Consider the following 14,245-nt stretch of genomic DNA (forward strand, 5'->3'; position numbering starts at 1 on the left):
AAAATTGATGTTTTGGTTATAGCGCGGTACCGCTTATAGTGCGGATTTGCGCGACTCCCACGACATACGTTATATGCGGTCTACACTGTATTTCTATGCGCGCGATTCAAGGTAATCGCCAAAGCCCCAAACTGCCGCCGAAGCAGACGGTCAAACGGCCAAGCGTTCTCCGCGTTTGCGCTGCAGAGCGAAGCCTGGTCGTGCTTGTTTCGTAGTTTCGCATTTTGTCTCAGCGAAACTCGTTTGAATCAGGGCGGTCACATCCAGAACAGTGTTCGACATGTTGTTAAAAAACATATATATGATATATCTTCAATAATAATGTGAATACAACATGCTAGAAAAATAGAAAAAACGAACGCCCGCCAGGCGGCGCTACCTAGCCGTACATGCGTGTTGTGAGGTGAAGCATCGGGCCTGAACACCTCTTGGAGAGAAGCTGACAGGCATAGTGTAACTTATGTAGGAGGCACTGATCTGAGTTAGAGCACTGCACGGGCTCGGGCCGGGTAGCACGTATTTTCTCGGGCCCGGGCCGGGCTCGGGCTTGAACAAAAAAGTTCTCGGGCCGCGCCGGCCCGGGTCGGCCCGGGCCGTGCCTGGGCAATCTTGTGCCGTAAATCATAAATTGTTGTTGATAGCAAGAAGTTTGCTCATTAATCTTTTAGGTTCATTAAATACAAAAAAAAAAAGAAAGCGAAGTGCAAATTTATTACAGCGTCGTTAAAAATAATAACTAAAAGACGTCTTGAAGCTAGAAAGCCTTCAAGCTTTTTCCGTGTGAGCGAGGGTTCAGTGTTATAAATTGTAAACAAAATAAAGTCCCAGTCAAATGCTTGTCAACCTGTCTGATTCATCGCTCTCAAAAATATCTAGTTCACTATTAGGGAGGTTTAGAAAAACGTATGCAAGCGCTTTGGGTACTGTAAAAATAGCGTTGCGATGTAAAACCTATGGCGGTGCTAATTTTAGCTTGCCCAAAGTGTTTGAGTACGTTATTCTAAAACTCCCTTATTGCACAGAGCACGACACTATATATTAGCGCGAACAAGCGATCGTCGTGCTTTTATGTTTATCTCATAGAATCAAAACGCTGTTTTCAAAACTATTAGTGTCTTTAGAAGTGTTCATCTGGGCCACAGACCTAAGCGGTATACTTTGGTGCCTACTAACACCATTTCGAAGTGAAATTCGAAAAAAAGAGCCAACGTCGTGTTCGCGGTATCAGTGTCGCGCAGTGTACATAGTCCGTTCCGCGCTTGCACGTTTTGGAAACCATCTTGAAAAAAAAAAAAAAAAAAAAAACGTTTTAAGGGGTTAAGTAGGAATATATTAAACAAGCTTGCCTGAAAGGGTTGTATATTTTAAGAATGCGTTGACATGTAAAGCTACTTCAGAACATATTCTTAAACAAAAAAGGTGCGCAGACGAGGCTTAGAACGATGGAGACTTTTTGCGAAGAGGTTGCGATGCGCAGGGCCTTATAAAAGTAGGTTGAAACGGGACGCGTTGAAACGCAAAGGGTGTTTCGGAAACTGGTTCAAATAAGAAGGACGTTTAGGGAATGGGTCGAAACAGGACAAATTCAAACGAGAAGGGCGTTTAGGGAACTGGTCGAAACGGGACGGGTTCATATGGGAAGGGCGTTTAAAGAATGGGTCAAAACAGGACGAGGTTAAAATGGGGAGCTCGTTTCGGGAACGGGTCGAAACGGGACGGGTTCAAACGGGAATGGGTTGTTTCGGGCTACAGCCATCGGGCCGGGTCGGGCGGGGCCTAGAAATTAAAAATTCTGTCGGGCTCGGGCCGGGCCCGGGCCGTGTCTCTTCCGGGCCGGGTCGGGCCGGGCCTAGAAATTTAAAATTCTGTCGGGCTCGGGCCGGGCCCGGGTCGTGTCTCTACCGGGCCGGGTCGGGCCGGGCCTAGAAATTCCGGCCCGTGCAGTGCTCTAATCTGAGTTACTCCGGCAGGTCGTGTCACGTGACAACCCATATTGAAAAGCACTGGACGCGGGTAGGTTTTGTAACGTCAAGGTACAAAACCCTTACCCTGGAGTAAGATAGAGTAACTTTTGGATCACGGCGCTTGGTCGGACTCATTCCTGGAACCGTCATCGCTGCCCCGACCAACGTCATCAACAGTCCGGGATCACCCTTATCGTCTTCTGGATTGGAGGGCCCGTCAGCTGTTTCATGGAGCGCCTTCTTTGCGGATACAGCGCCACCACCCCTGTCGTCACTCCCACAATACCCTTCGATGGGCCTACAAAAGGAGGTGCCAGAGCGTCGCCGCGCCAGTGGGCATGGGAGCGCAAGCGTAATGCTGACGCTTAACCAGGACATGCTCGTTTTCGTACAGGTCTGTTAACGTTTCTCCCTACATACTAAGCGAACTAGCAACGTGTACCTTCTTCTGCTCCCATGCCCCGGAGTGCTTATTGTATCTGTCACTGATTGTTTTTGTATGCTTAAGGCACTGCTACTGCAGTGTGGTGATGTGGAAACCAATCCGGGACCCCTGTCTGCCTCTGAACAAAGGCAGTTAAATGACATGTTTGTTATGCTACAAACCATTGAATCCAAATCAACTATACTTGAAGCTGGACAGAAAAACATCAAGGTCGACATAAAACATATCTTAGAGAAACAACAAAGCCTTGATACCGCTCTGTCTTCTCTTTCTAATCGGGTTACTTCAATTGAAAAGGATGTATCTATCATTGCTGAAGTTAAGCATGACATTAATGAGCTACAGGTTGTGACGTCTGAGCAGAGTGCTGCAACATCAACCTTGCTTGCTCGCATAGACGACTTAGAGAACCGTTCGCGTCGTTCAAACTTGTTGTTTTACGGTATCCCTGATGCTCCTAGCGAGTCTCAACAAATTTCTGAACAGAAAGCACTCGACCTTGCGAAGGGCAACTTGGGCGTCGCAGTTGATAGCTCGCATGTTGAGCGTGCGCACCGCCTTGGTGCTTTCCGTCAAGGGAAAACAAGGCCCATCATTGTGAAATTCTTGTCTTTCAAAATGAAAAACCAGCTACTTTTTTCCGCCTCGAAACTAAAAGGTACACCCTTTTCATTATCTGAGGATTATTCACCAACTGTTCGCACCGCAAGGAAGGCGTTGCTCGTATATGCCAAACAACAAACTTCCCCATTCAAACTACGCTTCGATAAACTTTTGATCGGTCCAAAGACATATACCTACGACCACCATTCTAAGTTAGTAACTGAACTTCAGCGATAGCGCAAGGCGGGGAGTGTTCGAAACAGCAGATTAGGCTCGTATGAGGGCATCAGTTTTTTATATGCCAATGCTCGAAGCGTTCTATCTAAATGTGATGAGCTAAGTACCATTATCTCGTCTTGCAGCGCCAAAATAATCTTGCTGACCGAGACGTGGTTAACTCCTCAAGTCACTGATAGTGAAGTACTGCCTGATCACCCTAATTTCATTATCTATCGTCTCGATCGACAGCAACGACGCGGTGGTGGCGTTCTTATAGCCGTAGATAAAAAGATACCTAGCAGAGTTGTTTCTAATCATTCACAGCTTGAAATAGTTTGGGTCTGCTTACAATGCAGTTTTAGGTCTGTCTTGGTTGGTGTTTGTTACCGTCCTCCTGACGCGTCACACTCGTTCTCAAGCCTTCTTCACGATGAATTGTCATTACTTTCAAAAGAATATCCAACCTATCCCATACTTTTATTTGTCGATTTTAACTTTCCGTGCATTAATTGGAACGACCCAACTCCTGTCTGCTCTAAAAACTCCAGTGTTTGTCAACAATTTATTGACGTCGTTTTAGATTTCAATCTTTCTCAGATAGTTTCCCTTCCTACGCGAGTCTCTCATTCCTGTTCAAACATTTTAGATCTTGTTCTTACTTCTCACCCTGAATTATTTCCAACGCCTTTGGTATTCTTGGACGGCATCGGTGACCACAGATCAATTCATTCTTACATAAAAGTTGAAACTGCAAAAATTGTTCGTTCAGGAAAGAAAATATTGCTATACGACAAAGGGAATTACGAAGAAATAAACCGAGCGTTGTGTGACTATTTCTCTTTTTTCTTAAATAATTTTGATTCTCGAGATGTTAACGAGAATTGGAACTTATTTAAAAACAAGTTAGATGAACTTGTTAACATTCATATCCCATTCAAATACCTCAGGCCTTCCTCGGCGAAACCATGGTTCAATCGACAGCTTAGGTCTCTCTGTAACAAAAAGAAAAGGTTTTTCCGTGCTGCTAAGCGTGATGATACTCCTGAGTCATGGTCCAAATATAAAAATTGTCAACATAACTACAAAATGAAACTGCAAGAGTGCAAAAGCATGTACTCTCAGCAGACGCTCCCTTCAATATTACTTAACAACCCTCGTCGTTTCTGGAGTATTGTTAACTCAAAAGACCACACTTTACCAAAGATTTTTAACGGCTCGGGTGAAGTTGTGCCAGATGATCAGTGTGCAGCTATGTTTAATGATGTTTTTTGCAATGTGTTTACACCTATTTCTACCGACTTTTTACCTGGTCACGTTCCTGCTGATTATTTTCCAATGGACCCTGTTTTTGTAGAATTTAATGGTGTATCTCAAATTATTAACTCATTAAAGGTCTCGTCGTCCTCTGGGGTTGACAATATAAACACTAAAATATTACGTAACACTAGCCTGTCTTGTAGTTTATTTCTAACCAAGATATTTCAGCAGTCTTTGGAGTCGGGGGTGGTGCCTGGGGACTGGAAAATCGGCAAGGTCATTCCGGTCCACAAAAGCGGCAGTAAGTCTTCTCCCCTCAACTACAGGCCTATATCTCTTACTTGCATCCCATCTAAGATCATGGAGCATATCATTTTCACGCATCTGTTTGATTTCCTCGAAAACAACTCCTTTTTTAGCAACGCGCAGCACGGTTTCCGCCGCAACTTTTCTTGTGAAACGCAGCTCCTATTTCTTACTAATGACCTTCACCTAAACCTTGACTCCGGCTACCCCACTAGTGCTGTATTTCTGGATTTCGCCAAAGCCTTTGACAAAGTGCCACATAACCTCCTTCTGCTGAAACTTTCTATGCTAAAAATTGACCCTAACATACTAAAATGGATCGAATCATTCCTTCTTCAACGTCGTCAGTTTGTTTATGCTAACCACACCAAATCCTCCCTGTGCTCTGTTTCTTCTGGTGTCCCCCAGGGGACAGTACTCGGCCCATTACCCTTCCTAATATATATTAATGATCTCCCTCTCAACATCTCTTCCACTGTGCGGCTTTTTGCCGATGATTGTGTAATCTATCGTAAGATAACCTCTACAGATGATACTGTAACGCTTCAAGGCGACATTTATAAAATTTCTGAATGGTGTAACACATGGCGCATGTCCTTAAATCCTAACAAATGTCAATGCATGTGCTTTTCTCGTTCATTGTCAATCACCTATCCTGTACTTCTTTTGAACTCTGTCCCCATTGATTATACAAACAATACAAATACTTAGGCTTGAATCTCACACCTAATCTATCATGGCATACTCATATTAAAACAATTATATCCTCAGCAAACCGCTCTCTAGGCTACATTCGCCGAAACTTTAGATCCTCACCTGAAAACCTAAAACGTATTTTGTACACCACTATTGTTAGGCCTAAATTAGAATATGCGTCCTCCATCTGGCATCCTCATCAGAAAAATTTAACAGACGCCATTGAATCCGTTCAGAACCGTGCTGCTCGCTTTATTTTTAATGACTATTCTCGTACCTCAAGTGTGTCATCAATGAAGTCTCGTCTTAACCTTCCTCTACTTTCCTCCCGCCGTCAAATTTCCCGCCTTTCTCTTCTTCATAAAGTCTTCTAAACACCTTTCTTGAAAATGTCTCTTCTGAACCCGCCCACCTACATATCATCAAGATTAGACCATTCATGCAAGATCGCCCGTCCCAAGTCATCCAGTGAAGCACACCAGCATTCCCTCATCCCTGAAGCAGTTGTGGACTGGAATGACCTCCCGGACGCCATAGTCACCATACCCGACTCCAAGCAATTCCGACTAGCCCTTCAAAACCACTTGTACTGACCCACTCCCCTCTATAACGCCCCCGAGGCATTGAGGGTATGTATAAATAAATAAATAAATAATCCGGCACCGAGACCATATCACGTGACCTGCCGGTTCCACGCGGCGGTGCACGGAGCACAGTCACGTGACACGACCGCAGCCCGGCACTGGCTGGGTTATCATGCGCTTTGCATTTCACGCACTCGAAATCAATGTTACTGGAGCTAGCTCAATTTCGCAGCTCCCTATTCTCGCCTGCGGGGACGAGTGGGCCAGGTGGTGGTCACAAGAACTAGCGGCGCTGCACTTGGAACTTACTTCCCTGTCTTGCGCGTCTTTTGCTACCACCGCGTTGAAAGCTTGGTGCCTTTCTTTGCTCCTTTACTTTCTCCTCTTCAGTTTCCTTTTCTTCCTTGTTTTTTTTTTTTTTTTTTTTTTTACTTCTATGTGTATAATAGCAAAAAAAGATGAAGATGAAGTGTAATACACCACAGAGTTGAGAGTCAGTGCAATGTGAAAGTTCTTTCTTTGAGTGTTTAAATTTTATTTTTGTGTGCATCTGTGTTCCTGCACTCTGAAGTGTTAGTATGAATCACCAACCCGCCTAAGCTCTAATATTGCTTTTCAAACTTGGCGGGCTAGACAGTCCGGAAGTAAGACTCGACTACGGCGCTGCTAGTTCTCGTGACTGCCACTGAGCCCACGTCGCAGGTGGAGCAGCTTGCTCCAATAACGTTGCTCGAAATACCCCACTTTCCTGATGGAGTCAGGTCCTGGTTTCAAGTGGCTGCTTCCCTGACGGAGTCAGGTCCTGGTTTCAACTGGCTGACACAAAAAGGTGCCAGTCTTATTCCGCAAGAACTGCAAACTCGTGAAGGGCTACCAGCCGTGAAGTCGAATTTAGTCAGAATGAACCTGAATGACTGTGAATTATGCAAAATTCCTGATGTAATGGTGAATTCGGATGAATTTGTGATGTGATGGTGAATTCGGATGAATTCATGAAGTGATTGTGAATTCGGATGACTTCGTGGAGTGATGGTGAATTCGGATGACTTCGTGAAGTGATCGTAAATTCAGATGAATTCGTGAAGTGATGGTGAATTCGGATGAATTCATGATGTGACGGTGAATTCCAATGAATACACAATGGTGAATTCCGATGCATTTGTGGTGATGGTGAATGACTTTGTGAATTGGTGATGTGATGGTGAATGACTCCGTGAATTCGAAGGCAGCGGTGATGTGATGGGGATAAATTCCTGGAGCGGCTGAACGCATTATCTTTTATGTATCCTTTGTGTTTTTACTTGAACAGTCCCCCGTTATGTAATTTCCAGCAATGGGCCTTTAAGGTACTTGAATAAATAAATTTAAAGGGGATGAATTCTCGGCAGAGTTTGAAAGCCGTGATGTGAAGGGGATAATGTTTTGGCGCGGTCGAATGCCGGGATGTGAAGGACCGTGACTTTGGGAGTTCGGAGTACCTTGTGACGTGAATGCGAATGAATTATGAGACGTGATTTTGTTTGTGATGTGATGGTGAATGAAGGGGCTCTAAAATGCCGACCTATGCCCTCGAGTGACTTTTGCCGAGGTACAACGACCAGAGCGCATCTTTCTCGCACCAAAGTTCGAGGCGAACGCGAAAGCGAGTTGCAAGCTACGCAGACCGGCCGCGTTGGCACTCCGGCCGAACGCTCACCTGGGAGCGCAGGATCGATGACCACGAACTGCTCCTCCTGGAGGCCCAGCAGGGGCAGCAGCTGCGCCTTGTAGCAGCCATACGTGCTGTCGGCGTCGTCAAACGGCACCACCCGCTCGTCGCAAAAGAAGAAGCGCCACCGGGACCAATCCGTCCGAACGCCGGGCAGCACGCCCGCCAGCGTGCCCACCAGGCTGCCGCCTGCGAGACGACGAGCCACCCACAGGCTCAGAACGGGGGGCCGAAGAAGCTCGAAGCTCACGAGCTTCCTTCGCTAATGCAGGGGCTTCTTGTGAACCTCAAGCCTGCAAGTGCAGCCGATGCGGGACGGAAGGCAACGAATGCGTGCTGGAGGTCGCACATTCAGGACACACGAGAAAAAAAAATAAAAATTGGGTTGTGTGTGTGTTTATACAGCCTAGAACTTGGTCTGCCTCACAGGGGCGACGAGTCTCCCAGCTGTAGATGAGAAATTTAGCCAGTGCGGTACAGCCGCTAGCCTGGGGTCTTTAGCGTGCATCACGCAGTAGTGATACACGACCGCACGCCGGTACGATGCTCATCCAGATCGAAACGGGCAGGGGTGAGGCTCGAACCCAGGATCCCTGGGTTCTGCAGTGCGAGCTTTCGCTCCATGTGCTCCGAGCTGGTGTGCGCTAGACCACTCAGCCACCGATCCCCCCGACACACGAGACTTCAGCCATCTTGGTGCTTAAAACCATAGCGGCGATGTAATTGGCCCAATCAATTTGGAGCACCTTTTGGAGCAGCCAAAACTCCATTTGGAGCAGCAAAAATTACTTCTGGAGAGCATGCACGCTTCATTTTTATTTGTACCATCGCAAATATTATATGTCAAGATTCTTGTGCTGGCCTATTTAAGTAGAAGACGTACTTACCTACTTTACCTTTCCACTTCTGCACACCCTTTCGTTTGCATCAACAGGGTGGCAAGTTTGATTCCTTCAAACACAAAAATAGCTGTTTCGTTGTGTGCAGAAACAATATATATGCGTGGCAACAAGGTGCTGGTTGATGAAAAACAGTATAGACTGCTGCGAATAGTTATTGTAGGTATAAAATAAAATGTAAACCGAATAGCATATTCTACCAAAATAATGTCAGGGTAGAGTAATCTTGAGAACGCAAATTGACGTTTCATTAAAGTTCTAAAGGTTGTAATCAAATTGAACTTATTACATAAATGACGTGTTATACATAGAACTCCATAACTAAAATCGGCGTGTGAATGATAAATTATACTGTTTAAAAAAAAACAATGCAGCCAAACTGGTTCAGCTTATTCCCAAGCCTCCTTCCACTCCTTCATATAATTTCGCTTTAATTCATTATATTCGCCGTATCTCGAACACGTAATACCTATATAAAAATGGTAACTTAACAAGATAGTTAATATTAAGAATAAACCTATAGAGAAGTACATATAAAGTTACTTGCAAGTACCCTAGCTAATTATAGAATTTTAGAAAGCTATCACCAAAACATTGCAGTCTACCATAAATATTAGCGGCAGTTTTATTCAGAAATTTTTACTGCAAAGTAGAGTTGTTACATCAGCACTCACCGAGTTCTCACCCTTTTTCTTTTGGCCGAAATGGCCGAGGCTACATCCACGCGCGAGGACGTAGCCAAGTCGGGAGGAGATAAGGCTCCATCCACGCAAAAGGTCACGTGACTTATAATTCAAGGACATAATTTGTTTTTATTTACATATTATGCTTTCTTACAAGTAAATATAGGATCTAAAAATAAAGAGGTTACTTTTTATTGTTGCTTTAAAGTTAATATATCACGTGACCTTACAAATTCTTAGACAATTTATCAATGTTTCACTGTTTTGTAACACCGATAGGAAATATCATGCGTCATAAAAATAGTATCCGTAGATGTTTTTATATTTATGCTGTCCAGGAGTCACACACACGTGTGGGCAGCGTGCGTGCCATCCGTGCGTGTGGGCGTGCAGCCTGCAGCCATGTGGTGTGGGCTTGGTTGGCTTGGCGCGGCTGCGGCCTCTGGGGCCTTCGCACATGTGCACATCGCTGCTGAGGCGAGGCGGCGAGGTTTCGCCGTGTATGTGATTGGCTTAATTCGTTTAAGGCGTTGTAGTGTGAGCTTATGTGCATCGAAGGGGACAAGTGCGAGCACACGCTTCGTATGTTCTTGACTTGCGCGCACGCTCGCTATCTCACAAAGATTGTGCGAGAAGGGAAAGCATGCATTAGACTCAGTAATAACAAACCTATTGAGAGCATTCAATCGAGAAAACTGGGTAAAAGATTCCAGAAACAGTTTATTTCATGACAAATGAAACAGTAGCCGATGCACAGATGCCACTCGTCCACGAGATCACCGATGGACACGAGGCCCTTCTTGCGGCAGAACTCCTGCAGGAGCCAGTTCACTTCTCTGTGCCGATCATTCTACGCCTGGATCACTGCACTCTGCCTACGCTGACACTCCTACGAAAAGAACCTGATCTCCCAACTCGGAAGAAAAAGCGATCTGCGTCGTCGGATTGCGTTCCTAGATCTGAGCGGCCAGCCGACGGTACTTGTATGCGCAGGCACAAACGCTGGTGTTGTTTGTGCCAAAATCGAGCAGGGCGTCAGACACTTTGAGAAGCAAAGCCTTGATCCTAATGTTACTAAACACCCGCACTTCGACAGCCACCCGGTTATTCGATGTGAAATACTACGACAAGTATTTCACCGTCGAATCCCCGGCAACCAAAACTCGAGGCATATCAAAAGTGCGACCGTGTGAATACACAAAATTTTCTTGACCAAGAAAAAAAAACAAAAAAAAACACTTCAGATAAACTTGCTTGGGGAAGACCGGGCAGGAACAGCAGTCCGCGCACGGCAGGAACGCAAGGAGCAATGGCGACCGAGCACAAGGCAAAACAATGGGAGATAAGACCGTAGGTTGATTGCTGCGTGGACGGAGAGAAGACGGAAAAAGAACTGCTTCCGTCCACGCAAAAAAGTGACGTGGGCGCCAGAAGTGACGTAGTGCGTGGATGGAGCGTTATCTCCTCCCGACATGGCTACATCCCCGCGCGTGGATGTAGACACTCCCTTTTCTTTTCAATATAACCGACGCCTGCGTGTTGCATAACTTAAAGGGGCCCTGCAAGGACTTTTTTACTGGTTTTTAATTTGCACCGAACCTGAGTGCACTGAACGTAGTAACTTAAAGGAGCTGTGCAACAATTTCAGGGCTTTGCTTAAATTATTGTGGAAGTTGATGCCTGACACTTCTGAAGTGAACTACAGAAAACAGATTTTGCCTGGATACCCTAGTTTTTATTTTAAAAAATGAAAGATCCAGGTTTTTGCCGCCTCTCAACTCGTACGTCGTCTTCCGGGTCACGTGCGCAGTGACGTTGATGGGGTAGGTGCGGGGTTCCGGAAAAGTTCTCTCTAGAGCCATCAGTGAGCAGCGAGAACTCATTCGCTCGCGACCGCGTGCTGGCGGGCGCCGCACAAACAATATGGTGAAAGGAAATAAGTCTCATTCGGGTCCGGCCATACTCGTCCGGCCCTGTCCCCCTCTTCCTCCGGCTTCTGGCGGCTGTTCGCGGTAGCAGAGAGCTGACGGTTTTGTGGACCTAGGATAGATGGTGCCACTAAAACTCCGTCTAATAAAAGTTTTGTCGATGATATCAGGTCTTTAACGCATTTATATTTATGTTGGAATGACAAGATTTATAGAAAAGTTACCTTTTATCGAGCAGGTATTCGCACAACTTGCTATCTTTCTACAAGGTTCCCCATTGACGTCACGCCGCGTGTTTCTCATGGCCGCCGCTCGCGGCTGCAGGTCGGGGAATATTCTGAGCTTTGCCTTGCTATTACGCGGCGGAATCGCAACATTTCGATGAAAGGAGGTGTGTTTTCTGTCTTTTGTGACAAGGTGAACAATATCAAAAGCAGAAGTTGCCAATTCTTTCAATGCTAAAATCGTTGCACAGCTCCTTGAATGAAACTTTTCTTTTTTCAAATATTGCACTATTTTAAAAGTTACAGGAAAATTAAAATTAGAAAAACAAGGAAAAAATAACCTCCTTCATGACGTCCTTGGTTGCTTGAGTGGCCGTGAACTAGAGGAGGGGTAATGAGCTGAGCGAGCGGTCATGGCTGCTGCGCTCCGTGTCGATGGCTCGAGAGTGCACCCCTAAAGCATGTTCTGGCTAGGCTGTATGAAGCGGGCAGCCAGGGCGACTCGCATTGCATGTCGGTGTTTGATCCCACTACATCTTTCCAGTATGCGCCGCCTTTTCAACCGCTCGGTGGCGGGTATGTCGACGGGTCATTTCTTGTTTACGTATTTTCTAAACTGCATTTGTTTCTTTTCTGATCTAAAATAGTGAACAAAAACTACTTTTATAAATAATTGAAACGGTTCGCGCCACTTATATTTTGTATTTCGACTAAAAAGAAGCTTTTAGCGGCTGACCAGTAGTAAGCCCAGCACCAAAGACTTCACATATCGTGCTCTTTCGGCATCGCGGGTCGCCTCAGTAGGTGGAGGAGGTTTCCGCGTCGTCCGGTTAAAATATGACGCACTGATATTTAGTTACTTTCTCCGCGCACTGGCTTGCTTGAACCCCAAGAGACGTGGAAACTGCAAAAACGGTAGATGCTTAAATATGATTGCAGAGCCCATTTAAAAGGAAGCTGAAAAGGTCCTTGAATTCGAACAAACAGTAAAATTTGTAACGTAGACACCTTAAAAATTCTGTCTAAAGTTTTATTTCTACCTTATTAGTACAAGCGCTGTAATAGCCAATTAAAATTTTGACATAGACCCGCCCCTTGCGGCGCGCCGACGGTAGGAAAGCACGAGAGCAGAGAGAAAAACTAGGAGAAGTGACGTCATCTCCGGGGTCAGATGACCCCGGAGATGATGCACGTCGTCGGGGTGCAGTCACGTGAAAACACGGATCACATGACCGCTCCCTCCTCCGTTCCCCCATCTTCTCAGTTCCCGTTTTTATTTTCACTGCATTGTCCTCTCTCACTTCGGGGCATTTCTCTCCGCATTTTGTTAGTTTATTTATTTATTTATTTATTTATTTTTTTTGCTACAAGCTCGAATTTGGACACTGCACTGAAATGAATGTGTGATGTGCGTGCTAACATCCAGTTGCCCCAGAAGCAGTAAAAATCTCCCCTTGTGGTTGCGGGTCTGAAGAAGCGTGTTTGTTCAATGTAGCGATGGTCTTTCCCAAGGTTTTTCCAAGTAAAACTATTTTTTGGGGAGTAGATGTGACCAACTAATTATATCTCGGTGAGTGGTAATATGCAGCAAGGTTTCTACTTGCGCTTTCACTTCTGCCTTTCACATATTTTGTTGTTACATTGTAACAGTGAGGTGAAGTAGTAGCTCAAGGTATGATTATGCGATCGAGAATATTGGGTGTTCACTGCTCTACAAATTGTACAAGGCATTCGTCTAGGCAGTTCTGGGGTTTATTACTCTCCGAGTTATCTGTATGCGTATATTCTCTGAAAAGAACTGTCGACACCCTCAGAAGGACTCCGTGCAAAAAGTCAGGTGCTAATTGAGCAGTAGCAGGCGGTCTTTATGCACTATCGCGATCCACAAAACACTCGGCGCCCTTTCTTGGATTCCGTTTCTGCCCAACCCTCTGGCACGTTCAAAAGCAGACCTGTCCCGGTGCGGGGCGAACGGGCTTACCGGACAGGCCGACTTTGACCCACTTCTGGCCGGCCGGCACACCGTCGGCCACTTGTTGAATCAGGACACGGAGACGGGACAGCAGCGCTGGTTTGTCAGCCTCGACGACCACTTTGACGGCCATGCTGCCACTCGACTTGGTTCTCGGCGTTCTTGGCGCAACACGAAGAGACCCCGAAGGATGCTTGAGACCGAAGTAGACACCGGGAAGTAACGCGAAAAATGGCAAAACCTGCGAAACTAGGAGGAAAACGGCCGCAACTGAAAATGCCGCACAAATCACCAAGGCAACAAACAGGTGGATGGATGGATAATGGTCAGAGCCAATTGAGGCTCTGGAGGCGCCACCTACACTCTAGAGTCTTGAAGTGCAGCTCCCCTCAATAGACTACTTCCAAAACCGACGCGCCCCATTGCGGCGAAATTCCACGCAGTGCACCCTGGGAACTAGTTGGCCACTCAGTTTCGGTTTCGACTGAGCAGCTTCACCTTATGCTATCACTCCGCGACCGAACGCGCTGCTTGCGTTTTCGATTATCTGACTTTTCACGAACGTACAATAGACTCATTCTCGAGCGATACAAAACGAAGACCGGGGCACTTTCCTTGCTTCCCGAAACACCGGATATTGTGCGTCCGTATGCGAACGTAGTAAGACGTGGCTTAGTCACCTCACCCTACGAGTGCATGTTTGAGCTCAATTTCAATAATCCCGTCTAGTACCACTGAACTAGAACTGAAATTTGTT

The 14,245-nt window shown here is 45.9% G+C and overlaps 1 protein-coding gene across 1 annotated transcript in view; it reads right to left on the reverse strand.

Moving 5' to 3' along the window:
- Positions 1-13,820, reverse strand: part of LOC115309002 (6-phosphogluconolactonase) — a 43,456-nt gene extending 29,636 nt beyond the window's left edge. The window contains exons 1-2 of the mRNA XM_029967134.4: positions 13,498-13,820; positions 7,771-7,971 (exon numbers count right to left, since the gene is read on the reverse strand). Of these exons, the coding sequence (XP_029822994.2) occupies positions 7,771-7,971; positions 13,498-13,621 (325 nt within the window). The 5' untranslated portion in view covers positions 13,622-13,820. The remainder of the gene's footprint in view (positions 1-7,770; positions 7,972-13,497) is intronic.
- Positions 13,821-14,245: the final 425 nt, after the last annotated feature.

This window comes from Ixodes scapularis, unplaced genomic scaffold (genome assembly GCF_016920785.2).
Source record: "Ixodes scapularis isolate PalLabHiFi unplaced genomic scaffold, ASM1692078v2 PGA_scaffold3__209_contigs__length_174095766, whole genome shotgun sequence".
Classification (NCBI taxonomy): domain Eukaryota; kingdom Metazoa; phylum Arthropoda; class Arachnida; order Ixodida; family Ixodidae; genus Ixodes; species Ixodes scapularis.